The 23,240-nt window shown below is 50.5% G+C and overlaps 1 protein-coding gene across 2 annotated transcripts in view; it reads left to right on the top strand.

Moving 5' to 3' along the window:
- The window catches only part of alms1 (ALMS1 centrosome and basal body associated protein), a 123,797-nt gene that overhangs the window by 63,791 nt on the left and 36,766 nt on the right, over window positions 1–23,240 (top strand). For both annotated transcript variants that reach the window (XM_070866602.1, XM_070866607.1), the window contains exons 7-9: window positions 4,201–5,415; window positions 11,129–11,259; window positions 19,910–21,062. In XM_070866602.1, the coding sequence (XP_070722703.1) occupies window positions 4,201–5,415; window positions 11,129–11,259; window positions 19,910–21,062 (2,499 nt within the window). The remainder of the gene's footprint in view (window positions 1–4,200; window positions 5,416–11,128; window positions 11,260–19,909; window positions 21,063–23,240) is intronic.

The raw sequence follows: 23,240 nt of genomic DNA, 5'->3' as shown, positions 1-23,240 counted from the left end.
TCTCAGTTTTAAATGGGCGGCCCCTTATTCTGAGACTATGCCCCCTAGTTTTAGTTTCCCCTCTGCGTGGAAACATCCTCTCTGCATCCACCTTGTCGAGCCCCTTCATTATCTTATATGTTTCGATAACCTCACCCCTCACTCTTCTGAACTCCAATATGTATAGGCCTACTCAACCTATCTTCATAAATCAACCCCCTCATCTCCGGAATCAACCTAGTGAACCTTCTCTGAATAGCCTCCAATGCAAGTATATCCTTCCTTAAATATGGAGACCAAAACTGTATGCAGTACTCCAGGTGTGGCCTCACCAATACCCTGTATAGTTTTAGCACGACTTCTCTGCTTTTATACTCCATCCCACTTGCAATTGCATTTCATTTGCCTTCTTGATTACTTGCTGTACCTGCATGCTAACGTTTTGTGTTTCATACACAAGGACCCCCAGGTCTCTCTGTACTGCAGCACTTTGCAATTTTTCTCCATTTAAATTATAATTTGCTTTTGTATTTTTTCTGCATAACCTCACATTTTCCCACATTATACTCCATCTGCCAAATTTTTTCCTACTCACTTAGCCTATCTATATCCCTTTGCAGATTTTTTTGTGTCCTCCTCACAATTTACTTTCCCACCTATCTTTGTATCATCAGCAAACTTGGATACATTACACTCGGTCCCTTCATCCAAGTCATTAATATAGATTGTAAATAGTTGAGGCCCCAGCACCGATCCCTGTGGCACCCCACTAGTTACTGTTTGCCAACCGGAAAATGACCCATTTATCCTGACTCTGTTCTCTGTTAGTTAGCCAATCCTCTATCCATGCTAATATATTACCCCCAACCCTGTGAGCTTTTATCTTGTGCAGTAACCTTTTAGTTGGCACCTTATAGAACGCCTTCTGGAAATCCAAATACACCACATCCACTGATTCCCCCTTATCCACCCTGCTCGTTACATCCTCAAAGAACTCCAGCAAATTTGTCAAACATGATTTCCCTTTCATAAAACCATGTTGACTCTGCTTGACTTAAGTTATGCTTTTCCAAATGTCCCACTACTGCTTCCTTAATGATGGACTCCAGCATCTCCCAACGACAGATGTTAGGCTAACTGGTCTATAGTTTCCTGCTTTCTGTGCCTCCTTTTTGAAATAGTGGCCTTACATTTGCGGTTTTCCAATCCTCTGGGACCTCCCCAGAATCCAGGGAATTTTGGTAGATTACAACCAATACATCCACTATCCCTGCAGCCACTTCTTTTAAGACCCTAGGATGTAAGGCATCAGGTCCAGGGGACTTGTCTGCCTTTGGTCCCATTATTTTACCGAGTGCTACTTCTTTAGTGATAGTGATTGTTGTAAGTTCCTCCCTCCCTTTAGCCCCTTGATTATCCATTATTGAGATGTTTTTAGTGTCATCTATCGTGAAGGGTTTTGGCCTTTGCCGCAGCACATACGGCCCTGATCAAAGTCACAAATGACATCCAATGTGACTGTGACCATGATACACTATCTCTCCTCGTCCTTCTCGACCTGTCTGCTGAAACCTTCATCCACGCCTTTGTTACCTGACTATTGCAACGCACTCCTGACCGGCCTCCCATCTTCCAGCCCCCATAAACTCGGCTGCCCCGTGTCCTAATTCGCTCCCCCATCCCGCTCACCCATCGCCCCTGTGCTCGCTGACCTACATTGGCTCCTGGTTAAGCGACGCCTCTGTTTTAAAATTCTCATCCTTGTTTTCAAATCTTTCCATGGCCTCGCCCCTCCCTATCTCTGTAACCTCCGAGATTTCTGCTCCTCTAATTCTGGCCTTTGCACATCCATGATTTTAATCACTCCACCATTGGCGGCCGTACCTTCAGCTGCTCTGGAATTCCCTCCCTAAAACTCTCCTCCTCTCTACCTCTCTTTCATCCTTTAAGATGCTCCTTAAAACTTACCTCTTTAGCCAAGCTATTGGTCATCTGCCCTAATATCTCCTCCTGTTGCTCAGTGTCTAACACTTCTTTGTTTGATAACACTCCTGTGAAAGGCCTTGGGACCGTTCACAGTTAAAGATGCTATATAAATGCAAGTTACTGTTCTCTGCAGCCTTTGACACAGCTGACCGCTCCATCCTCCTCCAATGCCGCTCCTCCATTGTCCAGCTGGGTGGAGCCGCACTTGCCTGGTTCCGTTCCTATCTACCAGTCATAGCCAGAGATTCACCTGCCATGGCTTCCCTTCCCGCTCCTGCACCATTAACCTCTGATGCCCCCCCTACACCCCCTATCCTTCGCCCCCTCCTATTTCTTATCTACATGCTGCTCCTCGGTGACATCATCCGAAAACACGGCTTCTGGTTCCACATGTACGCTGACGGCACCCAGCTCTACCTCACCAGCACCTCTCTCGACCCCTCCGCTGCCTCTGATTTGTCACTTTTGCTTGTCCCACATCAGAAATTTCATAACGTAAGGAATAGGAGCAGGAGTAGGCCATATGGCCCCCTCGAGCTTGGTCTGCAATTTAATACGATCATGGCTGATCTGATCATGGACTCAGCTCCACTTCCCCGCCCGCTCCCCATAACCTCTTATCCCCTTATCGTTTAAGAAACTGTCTATTTCTGTCTTAAATTTATTCAGTGTCCCGGCTTCCACAGCTCTCTGAGGCAGCAAATTCCACAGATTTACAACCCTCAGAGAGAAGAAATTTCTCCTCATCTCAGTTTTAAATGGGCGGCCCCTTATTCTAAGATTATGCCCTCTAGTTCTAGTCTCCCCCATCAGTGGAAACATCCTCTCTGCATCCACCTTGTCAAGCCCCCTCATAATCTTTCCTCCAATTAAATATTGGTAAGGCCGAAGCCATTGTGTTCAGTCCTTGCCACAAGCTCCGTTCCCTCGCCACCCGCTCCCTGGCCTCACTCTGAGGCCAAACCAGACCGCTCACAACCTTGGCGTCCTGTTGGACCCTCAGTTGAGCTTCCGACCCCATATCCGCTCGATCACCAAGACTGCCTACTTCCGCCTTCGCCTCACAGACTGCAGTGGTTCCAGAAGACGGCTCACCGCCACCTTCTCAAGGGTAACTGGAGGATTGGGCAACAAATGCCGGCCTTGCCAGCGACACCCACAGGAGTAGGCCATTTGGCCCCTTGAGCTTGCTTCGCCATTTAATGAGATCATGGCTGAAAGAAGCATAGAAATTTACAGCGCAGAAGGAGGCCATTTCGGCCCATCGTGTCCGCGCCGGCCGACAAAGAGCTGCATGGCCCTCGGTCAGCAGCCCTGCAGGTTACATATAAACCTATGAACAATGACGGAAAGGCAAAGAGCACCCAGCCCAAGCAGTCTGCCTCACCACAACTGCAACACCCCTTATACTGAAAACATTCTACACTCCACCCCAACCGGAGCCATGGGATCTCCTGGGAGAGGAAAAAAACAGATAAAAACCCCGGGCAATTTAGGGAGAAAATATCTGGGAAAATTCCTCTCCGACCCATCCAGGCGATCGACACCAGTCTTGGAGATCACCCTGGCCGTATTCTATTCCCTGCAGTACTTACCATTATATCTGTGCCGTCCAACAAAAGGCCATCCAGTCTAATCCCAATTACCAGCTCTAGGTTTGTAACCCTACAGGTTACTGCACTTTAAGAGCCCATCCAACCATCTCTTAAAAGTGGTGAGGGTTTCTGCATCCACCACTCTTCCAGGCAGCGAGTTCCAGATCCCCACAACACTCTGCGTAAAGAAGCACCCCCCTCAAATCTCTTCTAAACCTTCCACCAACCATCTTAAAACTATGCCCCCTCGTAATAGACCCCTCCACCAATGGAAATAGACCCTTACTATCCACTATGTCCAGGCCCCTCAATATGTTGTACACCTCGATGCGGTCTCCTCTCAACCCCCTCGATTCCCAGAGAGCAGTTCCCGCATCACCGGCTGCCGGCCTGGCTGAGATGGGCCGGCCCAGGATCCAATCTGTTGCGAATGGTTCAGTCGCAGACTTGGCCATGCTCTCGGCCACCAACAGAAGGGGATCAGTTTTTACACTTTTTATTTTCTACTTGGGGGGGGGGGGGGGGGGGGGAATTGAAAGTGCCATTTTTATTTTAAAACCATGTTTGTCGCGCTGAATGAACTGATTGTATTTTGAGGAGTTGTTCCTAGTCGGTGATTATCCACTACCTTGGATTGCAGGAGTCTCCCCGCTGGATCGTGTTTCCCGATGCAGTTTCTACTCTGACACCCTGACCCACAGCACGTCCATTCCCATGGGCTCGGACACAGGCCGGGACACCCCCGCCCCCAGCGAGCTGTCGCCCGGCACGGCCGAGAGGGTGCCCACGGACCCGGCTATCAGTCAGTGCAGCTCGGGGTACACCCCCGCCAAGAGACGGCTAGACATCTGCAGCCAGCGCTCGCCCCGTGCCCTGCCGCTCCCGGACAGCGAGTCCGCAGGGGAACCCTCGCCCAGCCCTCCGCTCCCGGGCGCAGCCTCGAGCCGCGACTCCATGCCCGTTTCCCGGAGGGTCCGACAGTTACTGAGCAGGTTCGAAGGTGGCCCTGACTCCACCCTCTGCGACCCCGTGCCATTTCCCGATGCCGGCGGGAGCGAAGGAACGCCGGCTGCACCGCCCAGGGCCGGCGCCCGGAGGGTGGGAGACACGGCTGAGGCCGTCCCGTCCAACAGCGGGGGCGGCAGGCTCCAGTACCCCCGCCGCGACGACGGCACACTGCGGCCCGACGACTCCTTCATCGGCTCGAAGACGCTGAGCGAGATCCGGCAGCTGCTGGGCGAGGCGGGAACGCTCCCGGCCGCCCTTCTGGGCTCGCTCCCCGCCGACTCCCTCCTGGAGGGGCCTGACTCGGACTCGGCAGCCACCCCGGGGAGCGAGGGGGAGAGCCGGTTCCTCTCCCGCCGGGCGGACGAGAGCTCTCGGACCGTGACCGCTACGCCGACCGCGGGGAGTCCCGGGGCGGCCCGCCGGACGCCACTCGCCGTGGGCATCGCCGGCGGCACCCCTCGCTCGCCCCCCGAGGAGGCAGGGCGGCGGCAGCCCCTCGAAGGACGGGCGCGGCCCGCCAGCGGAGGGAGGTCCACGCGGCTCGCCTCCGCTGGCCATGCGGGGAGAGCCGAACCCGAGGGCTGCAGCGCGCGCACCGCGGGCTCCGGAGCGGGCGCGGCGCAGTCGGTGCACCCTCCCCGAACCCCACCCACTCCGCCACTCCACGCCCCGCCTCGGAGGGCCCACACGCAGCGCGGTGACAGCGGGTCGGGCGGAGGGCTTGAGGAGGGCAGCAGCACGGACTCGCTGGCTGCCCGAGTGGCCACCCTGCTCGGAGACCAGTGTCCCGCCGAGCTGGCCAGTAACCTCATCAGCGCAGCAGGTGAAGTGGAACACGGAGAACCAGGTAAGAAAATCAGCAAGCTCCTCGTACCCACGGTTGTTCCACTGCCGGTTTATATTATCACCTGTTAAAGATCTGCCCTGGGAGTGTTTGATGGGACAGTGTAGAGGGAGCTTTACTCTGTATCTAACCTCGTGCTGTACCTGCCCTGGGAGTGTTTGATGGGACAGTGTAGAGGGAGCTTTACTCTGTATCTAACCCCCTGTACCTGCCCTGGGAGTGTTTGATGGGGCAGTGTAGAGGGAGCTTTACTTGTATCTAACCCCGTGCTGTACCTGCCCTGGGAGTGTTTGATGGGACAGTGTAGAGAGAGCTTTACTCTGTATCTAACCCGTGCTGTACCTGCCCTGGGAGTGTTTGATGGGACAGTGTAGAGGGAGCTTTACTCTGTATCTAACCCCGTGCTGTACCTGCCCTGGGAGTGTTTGATGGGACAGTGTAGAGGGAGCTTTACTCTGTATCTAACCCGTGCTGTACTTGCCCTGGGAGTGTTTGATGGGACAGTGTAGAGAGAGCTTTACTCTGTATCTAACCCCCTGTACCTGCCCTGGGAGTGTTTGATGGGGCAGTGTAGAGGGAGCTTTACTCTGTATCTAACCCGTGCTGTACTTGCCCTGGGAGTGTTTGATGGGACAGTGTAGAGGGAGCTTTACTCTGTATCTAACCCCCTGTACCTGCCCTGGGAGTGTTTGATGGGACAGTGTAGAGAGAGCTTTACTCTGTATCTAACCCCCTGTACCTGCCCTGGGAGTGTTTGATGGGACAGTGTAGAGGGAGCTTTACTCTGTATCTAACCCGTGTTGTACTTGCCCTGGGAGTGTTTGATGGGACAGTGTAGAGAGAGCTTTACTCTGTATCTAACCCCCTGTATCTGCCCTGGGAGTGTTTGATGGGACAGTGTAGAGGGAGCTTTACTCTGTATCTAACCCCGTGCTGTACCTGCCCTGGAAGTGTTTGATGGGACAGTGTAGAGGGAGCTTTACTCTGTATCTAACCCCGTGCTGTACCTGCCCTGGGAGTGTTTGATGGGACAGTGTAGAGGGAGCTTTACTCTGTATCTAACCCGTGCTGTACCTGCCCTGGGAGTGTTTGATGGGACAGTGTAGAGGGAGCTTTACTCTGTATCTAACCCGTGCTGTACCTGCCCTGGGAGTGTTTGATGGGACAGTGTAGAGAGAGCTTTACACTGTATCTAACCCCCTGTACCTGCCCTGGGAGTGTGTGATGGGACAGTGTAGAGAGAGCTTTACTCTGTATCTAACCCCCTGTACCTGCCCTGGGAGTGTTTGATGGGACAGTGTAGAGAGAGCTTTACTCTGTATCTAACCCCCTGTACCTGCCCTGGGAGTGTTTGATGGGGCAGTGTAGAGGGAGCTTTACTCTGTATCTAACCCGTGCTGTACTTGCCCTGGGAGTGTTTGATGGGACAGTGTAGAGGGAGCTTTACTCTGTATCTAACCCCCTGTACCTGCCCTGGGAGTGTTTGATGGGACAGTGTAGAGAGAGCTTTACTCTGTATCTAACCCCCTGTACCTGCCCTGGGAGTGTTTGATGGGACAGTGTAGAGGGAGCTTTACTCTGTATCTAACCCGTGTTGTACTTGCCCTGGGAGTGTTTGATGGGACAGTGTAGAGAGAGCTTTACTCTGTATCTAACCCCCTGTACCTGCCCTGGGAGTGTTTGATGGGACAGTGTAGAGGGAGCTTTACTCTGTATCTAACCCGTGTTGTACTTGCCCTGGGAGTGTTTGATGGGACAGTGTAGAGAGAGCTTTACTCTGTATCTAACCCCCTGTATCTGCCCTGGGAGTGTTTGATGGGACAGTGTAGAGGGAGCTTTACTCTGTATCTAACCCCCTGTACCTGCCCTGGGAGTGTGTGATGGGACAGTGTAGAGGGAGCTTTACTCTGTATCTAACCCCGTGCTGTACCTGCCCTGGGAGTGTGTGATGGGACATTGTAGAGGGAGCTTTACTCTGTATCTAACCCCCCCTGTACCTGCCCTGGGAGTGTTTGATGGGACAGTGTAGAGGGAGCTTTACTCTGTATCTAACCCCCTGTACCTGCCCTGGGAGTGTTTGATGGGACAGTGTAGAGGGAGCTTTACTCTGTATCTAACCCGTGCTGTACCTGCCCTGGGAGTGTTTGATGGGACAGTGTAGAGGGAGCTTTACTCTGTATCTAACCCCCTGTACCTGCCCTGGGAGTGTTTGATGGGACAGTGTAGAGGGAGCTTTACTCTGTATCTAACCCCGTGCTGTACCTGCCCTGGAAGTGTTTGATGGGACAGTGTAGAGGGAGCTTTACTCTGTATCTAACCCCGTGCTGTACCTGCCCTGGGAGTGTTTGATGGGACAGTGTAGAGGGAGCTTTACTCTGTATCTAACCCGTGCTGTACCTGCCCTGGGAGTGTTTGATGGGACAGTGTAGAGGGAGCTTTACTCTGTATCTAACCCGTGCTGTACCTGCCCTGGGAGTGTTTGATGGGACAGTGTAGAGAGAGCTTTACTCTGTATCTAACCCCCTGTACCTGCCCTGGGAGTGTGTGATGGGACAGTGTAGAGAGAGCTTTACTCTGTATCTAACCCCCTGTACCTGCCCTGGGAGTGTTTGATGGGACAGTGTAGAGACAGCTTTACTCTGTATCTAACCCCCTGTACCTGCCCTGGGAGTGTTTGATGGGGCAGTGTAGAGGGAGCTATACTCTGTATCTAACCCGTGCTGTACTTGCCCTGGGAGTGTTTGATGGGACAGTGTAGAGGGAGCTTTACTCTGTATCTAACCCCCTGTACCTCCCTGGGAGTGTTTGATGGGACAGTGTAGAGAGAGCTTTACTCTGTATCTAACCCCCTGTACCTGCCCTGGGAGTATTTGATGGGACAGTGTAGAGGGAGCTTTACTCTGTATCTAACCCGTGTTGTACTTGCCCTGGGAGTGTTTGATGGGACAGTGTAGAGAGAGCTTTACTCTGTATCTAACCCCCTGTACCTGCCCTGGGAGTGTGTGATGGGACAGTGTAGAGGGAGCTTTACTCTGTATCTAACCCCGTGCTGTACCTGCCCTGGGAGTGTGTGATGGGACATTGTAGAGGGAGCTTTACTCTGTATCTAACCCCCCCTGTACCTGCCCTGGGAGTGTTTGATGGGACAGTGTAGAGGGAGCTTTACTCTGTATCTAACCCCCTGTACCTGCCCTGGGAGTGTTTGATGGGACAGTGTAGAGGGAGCTTTACTCTGTATCTAACCCGTGCTGTACCTGCCCTGGGAGTGTTTGATGGGACAGTGTAGAGGGAGCTTTACTCTGTATCTAACCCCCTGTACCTGCCCTGGGAGTGTTTGATGGGACAGTGTAGAGGGAGCTTTACTCTGTATCTAACCCGTGCTATACCTGCCCTGGGAGTGTTTGATGGGACAGTGTAGAGGGAGCTTTACTCTGTATCTAACCCCCTGTACCTGCCCTGGGAGTGTTTGATGGGACAGTGTAGAGGGAGCTTTACTCTGTATCTAACCCGTACTGTACCTGCCCTGGGAGTGTTTGATGGGACAGTGTAGAGGGAGCTTTACTCTGTATCTAACCCTGTGCTGTACCTGCCCTGGGAGTGTTTGATGGGACAGTGTAGAGGGAGCTTTACTCTGTATCTAACCCGTGCTATACCTGCCCTGGGAGTGTTTGATGGGACAGTGTAGAGGGAGCTTTACTCTGTATCTAACCCCCTGTACCTGCCCTGGGAGTGTTTGATGGGACAGTGTAGAGGGAGCTTTACTCTGTATCTAACCCGTACTGTACCTGCCCTGGGAGTGTTTGATGGGACAGTGTAGAGGGAGCTTTACTCTGTATCTAACCCTGTGCTGTACCTGCCCTGGGAGTGTTTGATGGGACAGTGTAGAGGGAGCTTTACTCTGTATCTAACCCGTGCTGTACCTGCCCTGGGAGTGTTTGATGGGACAGTGTAGAGGGAGCTTTACTCTGTATCTAACCCCCTGTACCTGTCCTGGGAGTGTTTGATGGGACAATGTAGAGAGAAATATGCCAAAATTCTCAACGCAAGTACATACCTTTGAGAAATAAAAACTCCATGAGAACAGTGATTCATTAAGAAATATAAAAAATGATTATAAGTGTTTCTACAAGTATGTAAAAAGGAAGAGAATAGCAAAAGTAAGGATTAATCCGTTAGTGGCTGAGATGGGGGAAATTATAATGGGGAATAAGGAAATTACAATGACTTTAAACATTTTGTATCTGCCTTCACCGTAGAACACACAAAATTCACACCATAAATTGTGGAGAATCAAGCAGCTAATGAGAATGAGGATTTGTAAGTAATTAGATTTGTCGAGGAAAAGTACTTGAGAAACTAAAAGCTGACCAATCCCCTGGACCTGCCGGCCTACATCCTCAGGTTCTCCAAGAGGTGATTGCAGAGATAGTGGATGCATTGGTTTTGATCTTCCAAAATTCCCTAGATTCTAGAATGTCCCAGCGGATTGGAAGGTAAAAATGTAACCCCGCTAATTAAAAACGGAGGGAGAGAGAAAACCGGGAACTACAGGCCAGTTAGCCTGACATCAGTCGTAAGGAAAATGCTGGAATCCATTATTAAGGAAGTGGTAACAGGGCATTTAGAAAATCATCATCTGATTAGGCAGAGTCAACATGGTATTATGAAAGGGAAATCGTGTTTGACAAATGTATTGCAGTTTTTTTGAGGATGTAACTAGCAGGGTAGATCAGGGAAAGCAGTGAATGTAGTATATTTGGATTTCCAAAAGGCATTCGATAAGTTGCCACATAAAAGGTTGTTACACAAGATAAGGGCTCATGGGGTTGAGCATAATATATTCGCATGGATAGAGGATTGGTGAACAGACAGAAAACAGAGAGTCGGGATAAACGTGTCATTTTAAGTTTGGCAGTCTGTAACTAGTGGGGTGTGCCGCAAGGATCAGTGCTGGGGCCCCAGCTATTTATAATTTATATTAATTACTTAGATGAAGGGACCGAGTTCAATGTATCCAGGTTTGGTGACGATGCTGGGTGGGACAGTCAGCTGTGAGGAGAACACAGAGCCTGCAAAGGGATATAGATAGACTCAGTGAGAGGGCAGCAAAGTGGCAGATGCAATATAATGTTGGGAAATGTGAGGTTATTGACTTTGGTAGGAAGACTAGAAAAACAGAATAATTTTTAAATGGTAAGAAACTATTAAATGTTGGTGTTCAGCGAGATATAGGTATCATTGTACAGGAAACAGTTAGTATGTAGGTCCAGCAAGCAGTTAGGAAGGCAGATGGCATGTTGGCCTTTATTGCAAGGGGGCTAAAGTACAAGAGTGCAAAGTCTTGTTACAATTGAACAATGCTTTGGTGAGACCACCACTGTGCACAGTTTTGGTCTCCTTATCTGAGGAAGGGTATACTTACAAAGGTTCACTGGATTGATTCCTGGGATGAGTGGGTTGTCTTATGAGGAGAGATTGAATAGGTTAAGCCTATACTCTCTGGAGTTTAGAAGAATGAGAGTTGGCCAGAGTGTGTGGGAACATGGGAATTTAAGGAGTGGAAAAGACTGAGGCATCCCAGCTACCCTGTCCCAGTGTTCCAGAAACGGTCTGATGTTACGAGAGAGTCAGAGAAGCACGCAGGCAGCGACAGCTCTGCCACCGGGGGGTGCTGTGGGCCACAGAGCAGCAGCTGACCGCTTCTCCCTTGATCTAGATTGGAAACAGATAAAACCAATGACGCAGCCTCTCGACCCACTCTCAATCCTCGATGAAGAGGACCGGAGGAAGATTGAAGAAATCAAAGCAGAATTACTTCAAACCTCGAAGAATCTCGTCAGCCCTCAGGTAGGATTGAGAAAGTGCTTTCGCCTTCAGATTGTTGGTCTGTATCTAACCTGTGCTGTACCTGCCCTGGGAGTGTTTGATGGGACAGTGTAGAGGGAGCTTTACTCTATCTAACCCGTGCTGTACCTGCCCTGGGAGTGTTTGATGGGACAGTGTAGAGGGAGCTTTACTCTGCATCTAACCCTGTGCTGTACCTGCCCTGGGAGTGTTTGATGGGACAGTGTAGCGGGAGCTTTACTCTGTATCTAACCCGTGCTGTACCTGCCCTGGGAGTGTTTGATGGGACAGTGTAGAGGGAGCTTTACTCTATCTAACCCGTGCTGTACCTGCCCTGGGAGTGTTTGATGGGACAGTGTAGAGGGAGCTTTACTCTGTATCTAACCCGTGCTGTACCTGCCCTGGGAGTGTTTGATGGGACAGTGTAGAGGGAGCTTTACTCTGTATCTAACCCCGTGCTGTATCTGCCCTGGGAGTGTTTGATGGGACAGTGTAGAGGGAGCTTTACTCTGTATCTAACCCCATGCTGTACCTGCCCTGAGGATGTTCGAGCTCCCACTGATGCTGGAAATGATCAGTGAGATGTGCTTAGTGTGTCTGGGTGAGGTTGGGGGTAATAGACTGTATAAATCTGTGTTGAGGACTTAGCATGTTAAGTGATTCTGTCCGTTCCTGTGTGGGAGCGAGTTGATTGAACCGCTGCAGACTGATGGCAATCGTGCTCTCTCTGCCCTTCATTCTCCCAAATCAACGATAAATGTCAACCTGACTAAAGCTAGGCTGCAATAAGCTGAGAGTTTTCAGCCTGCAATGTTACTGTGACCCCCCTGGGGCCCTCGATGCATTCACTGTGAATGGTGCGTGTTGGGGTAACAGTCAGTAAACAAAGCAAGGCATGTCTGGACCTGACCATTGCTGTCAGAGCTGGCCAATAAGAGACGGGTAGAGTTGGATGTTAACATAGCTTGGGGACTGGTTCGACCAACAGTAAGCAACATTGCAGTTCACTGCCTGGAGGGTAAGGTACAGATTCTGTTGTTGCAGTTCCTGGATAATTGTGTTCCCGTTCAGTCTCTAACCTTTCAGTTTCTATATCCTCTATTCTATCTGTTCCTGCTCGATTTATAATCCGCACTAACTAATCCCAATGAGATGATAAATGTTTCAATTATAGTATAAACTGTTCGATCTGCTCAAATTCATCGGTCTGTGATAATCGGATGACGTTCAGTCTAAAACCTGTGCTCTGTTTCTGTTCCCGGTTTAAATCCCTCTGTGGCACTGCCCCTCCCTCCCTATCTCGGTAACCTCCTCCTGCCCAGCCAGCCCATCCCCACGCAGCCCCCCCTTCCCCCCCCCCCCCCCAGACCCGCTATGTTCCTCTGCCTGGCCTCTTGTTCATCGCCCCTCTTTTGCCCCACCGTTAGTGGCCGTGCCATCAGACACACACACATGCGCACACGAACAATATACACTTGTGCGCAGACTGTACACGCACGCGCTACATGCACGGGTACACGATACACGCCCGCGCAGAGAATATACATGCGCGCACAAACATGCATGCAGACCCGCGCACGCACTCGTGCAGACACGCGCCCGCGCACGCTCTCGTGCAGACACGCGCACGCACTCGTGCAGACACGCGCACGCACTCGTGCAGAGGCACGCACTCGTGCAGACACGCGCACACACTTTCCAGCGATCGTAAATGATCAGGAGGTCAATTTTCCCCTCCCTCGGCCGGGGGCATTGACACAAATTGCAGCCCCCACCAGCTGAGGGCAGCTATACCTGGCACCAGCCCGGCGTTGAAGCTCACAGCTTTCGCCGCACTTCCCAAACCCGGCCACTGGCTGGGGTTTGTCGAGTCTGAGACTCTGGAAGGTGCCCTGCCCTCGGCCAGATTCACCAGTGCAAATTTCTTCATTGCAGGCACGGATCCCTCCAGCAGTAGCTGCCGGCCTGTAAGTTGCGCTTTTTTAAAGTTTTTAATCCCCTCTGGTGTGCAATCTCTCCACTGCTTATTGGTCCGTGGAGCACGGTAACAGTCCAGAGGATCAGCTGTTCTTGGACGAGGCTGCAGTTTATCCACTGGCTGTGTCTCTCTCTCTCGGGTGATGCATGGTTTGAGTTTGGGCTGACCCGCATGGACTGAAGGTCGGCTTTGCACTATTCCTTGTGCGGTGAAGCGTGTTCGACGGGGGAAGGGGTACTTGTCCTGTGTGCAGCCTGTGGATTTCCCCTGTGTGAGTGTGGGGTTGATGCTGTCATTTGGGGGGAATCGTTAATCCTGGATGTGCGAAACCCACTCAAGTCATGACGTGGGTTTCAGTTCACAGAGATTGTTACGAAACCTTTTTGCTACGGACGCGAGATAAAGCCTGATAGTAGGATGTCCCTACACACACTTACTATCGGCACCCGATAGAGCAATGTCCCCTACTATTTACATCCGACAGATGGCCACAAGCGGTAGTTCCGTAGGCTGTGTTGCCAGGGTTAAGAACATCTCATTGCGGCTGAAGAACTTTGATTCAGAGGGGAAGGATCCAGTTGTCACGGTCCATGTAGGAACCAATGACATAGTTAGAATTAGGAATGAGGTTCTGCGGAAAGAGTTTGAGGAGCCAGTGTCAAAATTAAAGCGTAGAATGTCACAGGCAATAATCTCTGGATTGTTACCTGAGCCACGTGCAAATTGACAAAGGGACAAATGGATTGGAAGGTTGAATGTATGGCTGAAAGAGTGGTGTGGGAGGAAGAGGGTTCGCTTCATGGGGCACTGGCACCAGTACTAGGAAAAGGTGGAGCTGTTCGGCTGGGACCAGTGTCCTTGCGAATTGAATAACCAGGGCTGTAGATGGGGCTTTAATCTAATGAAGGGGTATGGGAAAGCGTTTATTCAAAAGCAGCAAGAGAAATGTCAAGGCTCTAGAGCAGAGCAGCGATTTGGGTAAAGAGTGGGTCAGGAGGAGACCGAGAGCTTAACAAATATGGCGTCAGGGACTAAGGCAACATCAGGGATAAATGGAAAAAAGTCACAGCTAAGGGTACTGTATCTGCGCGAAGCATTCACATTGCACCAGATGAATTAATAGCACAGATAGAAATAAATGGAAAAGCAAAATACTGCGGATGCTGGAATCTGGAATAAAAACAGAAAATGCTGGAAATCTCAGCATCTGTGGAGAGGAAACAGGGTTAATGTTTCAGGTCGATGACCCTTCGTCAGAAATAAATGGGTTTGTGATCTAATAGCCATTACAGAGATGTGGTTGCAGAGTGACCAAGGCTAGGAACTAAATATTCCAGGATATTTGACATTTAGAAGAGACAGGCAGAATGGAAAAGGAGGGGAGGGGTAGCCCTGATAATAAAGGAGGGAATAAAGACCGGAGAGAGAAAGGATCTTGGCTCAGAAAATCAAGATGTAGAATGACTTTGGGTAGAGCTAAGAAAAAGCAAGGGGCAGAAAACACTGGTGGGAGTTGTTTGTAGGCTCCGTAACAGTAGTGGTAATGTCGGGCACAGTGTAAATCAGGAAATTCGAGGTGCATGTAACAAGGGTAATACAGTAATTATGGAGGACTTTAATCTTTATATGGACTGGGCAAACCAAATTTGTAGTAATCATGCAGAGAAATTCATGGAATACATTCAAGATAATTTTCTAGCTCAGTATGTCAAGGAACCAGCTAGGGACCAGTCTATTTCAGATCTAGTATTGTGCAATGAGACAGGGCTAATTAATAATCTTGTAGTAAAGGAACCTCTGGGGAAGAGTAATCATAATATGACAGAAGGTTATATTGAGTTAGAGAGTAATTTAGTTAAGTCCAAAACTATGGTCTTAAATCTGGACAAAACAAAATATGTAGAGATGAGGGACGAGCGGCCTAGGGATATTGAGGATTAAATTAATAACGGTAGATAAGCAATGGCAAACATTTGAAGAAATAATTCATAATTCACAACGAATTATAAAAACCCCACAAGAAAAGTGTTCCCACCTTGGCTAACAAGAGAAGTTAAGGATAGTATTAAAGGAAGAGGCTTATAATGTTGCCAAAAAGAGTTGTAAGCCTGAGTTTTGTGAGGCTTTTAGAATTCAGCAAAGGAGGACCAAGAAATTGATAGAGAAAGTAGAATATGAGAGTAAACTAGCAAGAGACAGAACAGATTGTAAAAGCTTCTATAGGTATGTAAAAAGGAAGAGATTAGCGAAAGTAAACATGGATAAACAGGCAGAGACAGGAGAAATTATACTGGAGAATAAAGACATTAAGCAAACACTTTGAATCGGTCTTCACGGAAGAAGACACTAAAAACCTCCCGGAAAGAATGAGCAATTTGAAGAAATTGGTATTAGTAAAGAAATAGTACTGGAGAAATTAATGGGACTAAAATCTGACAAATCCCCTGGACCTGATGGCCTACATCCTAGGGTTTTAAAAGAGATGGCAGCAGAGATAGTGGATGCATTGGTTTTGATCTTTCAGAATTCCCTAGATTCTGGAACGGTCCCCACAGATTGGAAGGTAGCATATGCAACCCCGCTAGAGAGAAAACAGGGAACCATAAACCAGTTAGCCTGACATCAGCAGTAGGGAAAATGTTAGAATCTATTATTAGGGATGTGGTAATAGGGCACTTAGAAAATGGTAATATGATGGACAGGGGAAATTATACTGGGGAATAAGGAAATGGCAGAGGGATATGGACTTCCAGAAGGCAGTCAATAAAGTCCCTCATAAAAGACTTTTAGCTAAAGAAGCTCGTGGAATTGAAGGCAAATTATTGACATAGTTAGGAAATTGGTTGAGCAGCAGGAGATGGGGATAATGGGCAGATACACTCATTGGCTGGATGTGACTAGTGGTGTCCCACAGAGATTCTGTGTTGGGGCCTCAACTATGCACTGTATTTATTAATGATTTAGATGATGGGATAGAGAGCCACTTATCGAAGTTTGCCAATGATACAAAGATAGGCGGCATTGTAAGCAGTGTAGATGGAAGTATAAAATTACACCCGAGATATTATTAGATTAAGTGAATGGACAAAACTGTGCCAAATGGATTTCAATCTAGTGCGAGGTCATTTACTTTGGACCTGAGAAGGATAGAATGGAGCTCTTTCTGAATGGTGAAACGCTAGAAACAGCGGAAGTCCAAGGAGATTTAGGGGTTCAGTGGCAAGGATTTCCCAAGACGACTGGAGACCTGCTCTGCTGCACTGACCTAGTGCGCACACATTGCAGTGTGGGCTGGCCCGTGCTGCCCCTGGGCCCTCGTCTCTTCTGGGCCCCCAACTCTCACCCTCTCTCTCATATCCTCCATCTCCCCTTCCTTCTCTCACTCCCTCCCCCCTCCTCTCCCAAACCTCCCCCTCCCCCCCCCCTTCCCCCCCCCCCCCCCCCCCCCCACCTCCTCGCCCTCTCTCACAATCCCTCTTTCTCTCTATGTATAGAGAGGGAGTTATACAAAGCCCTGGTTAGACCACACCTGGAGCACTGAGCAGTTCTGGGCCCCACACCGTAGGAAGGGTATATTGGCCTTGGATGCAGCGCATACTTACTAGAATGATACTTGGACTCCCAAGACTTAAATTACATGGGGAGATTACACAAACTAGGGTTGTATTCCCTGGAATTTAGACGGTTGAGGGGTGATCTGATCAAAGTTTTTAAGATATCAAGGGGAACTGATAGGGTCACAGAGAGAAACTATTTCTGCTGGTTGGGGATTCTAGGACTAAGGGGTATAGTCTAAAAATTAGAGCCAGGAGTGACATTAGGAAAAACTTCTACACACACGGTGGTAGAAGTTTGGAACTGTCTTCCGCAAACAGCAATGATGCCAGGTCAATAGTTAATTTTAAATGAGATTAATAAAATTCTGTTAACCAAAAGTATTAAGGGATATGGACTATAGGTGGGTACCGGTTGAACCTCCCTTATCCAGAACCACCCCTCGTCCAGAACCATTCCCAGCCACCAGGTGGCGCATGTGCAGAACTCTGTCAAGAACAAATTGATGTCCTTCCTCGCTGCCGACTCTCGCAATATCTGACCTGACCCGATCCCTTGATTACCCCCTTTCCCCCCCCCCCCCCCACCCCAATGATATCTCTGCCAGCCACAAGCCAGCCAGCCCCGATATCCCCTTGCTCAGTAACCGTACCATCCAATTTAACGTGACCACCCCTCGTCCGGAAAAATCCCTTATCCAGAACAGGCCAGGTCCCAAGGGTTCTGGATAAGGGAGGTTTGACCTGTATATGGAATTAGGTCACAGATCAGCCATTGAGTGGCGGAACAGGCACAAGGGGCTGAATGGCCACCTCCTGTTCCTATGTTCCTGTGACTACAGTTGATTTCAGTGCTGCTGGGCTAGCGGGGGGAGAAGGCAGGCCTGGCTCCTGCTGCTGATAATGGCCCAGCAAACCCCAGCTGGGAAAGTCATGAGTAAGTAAAGGATGGAGCTTGTTAGCTGGCCCCTCACCCTCACATCCCTGCCGACACTCACCGTCTAAAGTCAACAACAACCTGTAGTTATATAGCACTTTTAACGTAGTATAATGTCCGAAGGCTTCACAGGAGCATTATTAAACAAAATTTAACATCGAGCCACATGAGATAGGGCAGGTGACCAAAAACTTGGTCAAAGATGAAGGTTTTAAGGAGCATCTTAAAGGAGGAAAGACAGGTAGAGAGGCTTAGGCAGGGAGTTCCAGAGCTTGAAGCCCAGGCAACAGAAGGCACGGCCACCAGTGGTGGGGCGATTATAATCGAGGATGTACAAGAGGCCAGAATTAGAGGAGCACAGATATCATAGAGGGTTGTGGGGCTGGAGGAGATTACAGAGATAGGGAGGGACGAGGCCATGGAGGGATTTGAAAACAAGGATGGGAATTTTAAAATCGAGGCATTGCTTAACCGGGAGCCAATGTAGGTCAGCGAGCACACAGGGGTGAGTGATGGGTGAGCGGGATTTGGTGTGAGTTAGGGCACGGGCAGCGAGCACGGGGGTGATGGGCGAGCGGGACTTGGTGCGATTTAGGATACAAGCAGCCGAGCTTTGGTTCACACCTAGTTTACGTAGGGTAGAATGTGGGAGGCTAGCCAGGAGTGCGTTGGAATAGTCAAGTCGAGAGGTAACAAAGGCATGGATGAGAGTTTCAGGAGCAGATGAGCTGAGGCAGGCGATGTTCGAGGTGGTTTTAGTGGCGGCGCGGATATGTGGCTGGAAGCTCATACATAAGGGATTGCTTCCTGGCTGAGGCTTTGGGTTTAGCAGAAGCCAGTTCGTTTCGGAGAGTGGGGTTGGGGCGGGAGAGAGTGGCCATATTGACCCAGGCAGAGTCCTGTGTGCGCAGTCTGCAGCAAAGCACCGGTCACAATAATATTTGCAGAGAGTAGAGTCAGCACAGACAGTCCAGGCCAGCCTTTGACATCGCAGACAAGAGGAGCGAGGTAAAGATACGACCAGCAGCTCCGGTCTCTGGCTACACAAAACGGTTATAAGAATGGAACAAATCGAAAACATCTCTCGCAGCACTCTCCTGCCATCACCATCATCATCATAGGCAGTCCCTCATATCGAGGATGACTTGCTTCCACACCAAAAAGGGATGAGTTCACAGGTGTTTCAATGAAGGACCTAATATTCCAGATCCCGAACTACATCCTGAACGGTGGAAGATGCCTGTGGGTGGATTGTTTTACCGTGTGGTGACCGTTGCACACCACACCACACGGGCTTGACAGAGCGAGGTCTTGGTCCAGTGGCAAGGGTTGACCAGGACGACTGGAGACCTGCTCTGCTGCACAGACCGAGTGTTCACACATATCGCAGTGTGGGCTGGGCCCGTGCTGCCCCTGGGGCCCTCGGCTGCCACCAGACCAGGGAAGTCTTGCTCCAGTTATACAGGGTATTGGTGAGGCCACACCTGGAATACTGCGTGCAGTTTTGGTTTCCATATTTACTAAAAGGATATACTTGCTTTGGAGGTAGTTCAGAGAAAGTTCACTAGGTTGATTCTGGGGATGAAAGGGTTGACTTATGAGGAAAGGTTGAGTAGGTTGGGCCTCTACTCATTGGAATTCAGAAGAATGAGAGGTGATCTTATCGAAATGTATAAGATTATGAGGGGGCTTGACAAGGTGGGATGCAGAGAGGATGTTTCCACTGATGGGGGAGACTAGAACTAGAGGGCATGATCTTAGAATAAGGGGCCGCCCATTTAAAATTGAGTTGAGGAGGAGTATCTTCTCAGAGGGTTGTAAATCTGTGGAATTCGCTGCCTCAGAGAGCTGTGGAAGCTGGGTCATTGAATAAATTTAAGACAGAGATAGACAGTTTCTTAACCGATAAGGGAATAAGGGGTTATGGGGAGCGGGCAGGGAAGTGGAGCTGAGTCCATGATCGGATCAGCCATGATCTTATTAAATGCTGGAGCAGGCTCGAGGGGCCGTATGGCCTACTCCTGCTCCTATTTCTTATGTTATGTTCACTGACAGAAGGCTTTCGTTAGCGCAGCTGCACACCCTCGGCACTGCAGTTGCTGGGCAGACCAGGGAGTGGGAAGAGCGGAGGGGAGGGGGAAGAGGTCAACAAGGGGATGAATTGACATTTATTTCTTTTGGCAGGATGGATGGTCAGTGGATGCCGAGGATTTTTCGCTGTCGTCGGACCTTGCATCGCCTGTAGACACCTGCTCGGAGATGGAGTGGCCCGCTCTCCCCTCCACAACCTTCCTGTCCCTCGACGCAGCCCGATCCCAGATCTCCGGCCAGCTCCAGAAGCTTTCCAACAATCTGTTTGACACCTCGGTGCCCCTGCGGACGCCCCTGCGACGGGACATGGACGAGCGGCTAAAGGCCATGGCCCTGGGCTCCCCTGCCGGCGACTGGGCCCGTTCCCCATCTCCGTCCCAGCCCGCCCTTACCATCACCGTCTCCTCCTGCAGGAGGCCCCCGTCCTCCAGCCCCCGGCTCGGCGATCCCCTGCTCGCACTGCTCCCCGAGGCGGCACCTGGGGGCGTCCGGGGGCCTGGCGACCACGAGGTGTCCCCTGGCTCTGCCTGCCCAGAGGAGACGGGCGTTGGGCCAGCCGGACTCGAGCTGGCCCAGCGCCCGAGTCCCGCTCTCCGCCAGGAGTGCCGGCGGAGCGGCCCGGAGCCGGTGAAGCAGCTCGCCAGCGAGACCGGCGTCACCGGACAGACCCCGACCGAGTTCACCGGTCGGAAACTCCACTCCACCTATCCGGCTACTTCCAGCCCCTCTCCCGCCAGGACCGTGCTTTCCCACGTCCACTTAACCCTCTCTCCCAACCGCCCAGCGACCTCCCCGGCTCATCCCGGCGACGTCCTTGCACCGTCTGGGAATTTCCACTCCGGCACCAAAGGTGCAGGCGCGACGGCAGGGGACTCTGTGCTGCCCCCGACTCCTCCTCCTCCTCCTTCCCACCCTGCCCCGGGCGCGTCCTGTCCCGTCGCCCACCAGCCGGCCAGTCACGGTCCTCCCTATCCCCCGCTGCCCATGCCCGTCCCGGCCTTTTACCCCGCGTTCCCGGCCAGGCCGGAGCCCAGCGTTCCCACCGCGCAGGACGGCAGCAAGGTGAACGTTTGGACTCAAACGGTCAGACCGTCGGCGTCGACCCCACCACCAGTCGCAACAACCGGCAAGACCATGAGGCAGGAGGGATCGGCACAAGTCGGGAGAAGTCAGCCTGGTCTGGTGCCGAGTACAACTGCCAGCACCACAGCCACCTCCAGCCACGCACCCATCACTCGGAGCACAGGTGGGTGCCCAGGCTAGTGAAGGGATTGTTGGGAGTGAGTTACCGGCCTGAATCAGTTAGTACTGGGCTATGGATAAACAAGGGCAGTGCAGGCTGCAGCCTCTGTATCTAATTTTACTGAGGTATTCACGGGGGGAACATAGGAACAGGAGTAGGTCAACTCAGTCCCTCAAGCCTATTCAGTTAGCTCGTGGCTGATCTTTACGTCATCTCCATTTACCCAACTTTGCTCCATATATCTTTTACTGAACAAAAAACTATCGATCTCGGTCTTGAAGACTTCAATTGACAGCCTTTGGGGGAAGTGTTCCAGATTCCCACTACCCTTGTGTGAAGAAATACTTGCTGACATCACCCCTGAATGGCCTAGCTCTAATTTTAAGGTGATGCCCCCTTACATAAGAACATAAGAAATAGGAGCAGGAGTAGGCCATACGATCCCTCGAGCCTGCTCCACCATTTAATACCATCATGGCCCTTTCAGTGGAAACATCCTCTCTGCATCCACCTTGTCAAGCCCCCTCATAATCCTATACGTTTCGATAAGATCTTTGTTCTGGACTTCCCCCACCACCAGAGCAAACAGTTTCTCTCTATCTACCCTATCTAATCTCGCTCTCTTTTTAAACAGCTCAATCAAATCACCCCTCCACCTTCTGAACTCAAGCCTAGTCTATGCAACCTGTCCTCATAATTGAACCCTTTTAGCCCCGGTATCATTCTGGTCAATCTGTGCTGCCCCCTCCCCCCTCCTGAGGTGCAGTGCCCAGAACTGAACGCAGTGCTCCAGATGGCGTCTAACCAAGGCTCCGTATAATTGAAGTATCACTTCCGCCCCCATACTGCAGCCCCTCGAGATGAGGGCCAACCTTTCTTAAGGGTTTTGCATTATCTTTCTGTACCTGTCAACGAGCTTTTAACGATTTGCGAACTGATGCAAATCACATTGCTTCTCCACCGCTCCGAGTTTCTCACTGTTTAGAAAATATTCCAATTTATCGTTCTTCGCTCCGCAGCTGACTTGTGAACTGCCACAGTTTTGCCCACTCACTTTGTCTGTCTCACGTCCCTTTGTAACTTCCTGCTCCCATCTGCACAGCTTGCTGTGCCTCTTAACTCAGTGTCATCTGCAAACTTGGATATACAAATCTCCCTTCATCCAACTCATTGATAAATATAGTGGAAATCCATATAGATAAAAATCCATCCAGCCAACTAGATTACTCAGACATGACACACCGTTAACAAATCCACACTGGCTCTCTTGGATCAGTTCATATTTGTCCAAATCATCATCATCATTGGCAGTCCCTTGAAACATAGAAAATAGGTGCAGGAGTAGGCCATTCGGCCCTTCGAGCCTGTACCACCATTCAATATGATCATGGCTGATCATTCAACTTCAGTACCCCATTCCTGCTTTCTCTCCATACCCCCCGATCCCTTTAGCTGTAAGGGCCACATCTAACTCCTTTTTGAATATATCCAACGAACTGGACTCAATAACTTTGTGGTAGAGAATTCTACAGGTTCACAATTCTCTGGGTGAAAAAGTTTCTCCTCATCTCGGCCCTAGATGGCTTACCCCTTATCCTTGGACTGTGACCCCTGGTTCTGGATTTCCCCAACATCGGGAACATCCTTCCCGCATCTAACCTGTCCAAATCCCGTCAGAATTTTATATGCTTCTTTGAGATCCCCTCTCATTCTTCCAAATTCCAGTGAATATAAGCCTAGTCGATCCAGTCTTTCTTCATATGTCAGTCCTGTCATCCCAGGAATCATTCTGGTGAGCCTGCACTGCACTCCCTCAATAGCAAGAATGTCCTTCCTCAGATTAGGAGACCAAAACTGCACACAGTACTCAAGGTGTGGTCTCACCTGTACAACTGCAGCAAGAACTCCCTGCCCCTGTACTCAAATCCTCTCGCAATGAAGACCAACATGCCATTTGCTTTCTCAACCGCCTGCTGTACCTGCATGCCAACCTTCAATGACTGATGTACCATGACACCCAGGTCTCGTTGCACCTCCCCTTTTACTAATCTGTCACCATTCAGATAATTTGCCTTCCTGTTTTTGCCACCGAAGTGGATAACCTCACACTTTCCACATTATACTGCATCTGCCATGCATTTGCCCACTCACCTAATCTGTCCAAGTCTCCCTGCAGCATCT

Source organism: Pristiophorus japonicus, chromosome 2 (genome assembly GCF_044704955.1).
Source record: "Pristiophorus japonicus isolate sPriJap1 chromosome 2, sPriJap1.hap1, whole genome shotgun sequence".
Classification (NCBI taxonomy): domain Eukaryota; kingdom Metazoa; phylum Chordata; class Chondrichthyes; family Pristiophoridae; genus Pristiophorus; species Pristiophorus japonicus.
Note: the sequence above shows the minus strand (reverse complement) of the source record. Positions and strands in the feature narration are given on the sequence as shown.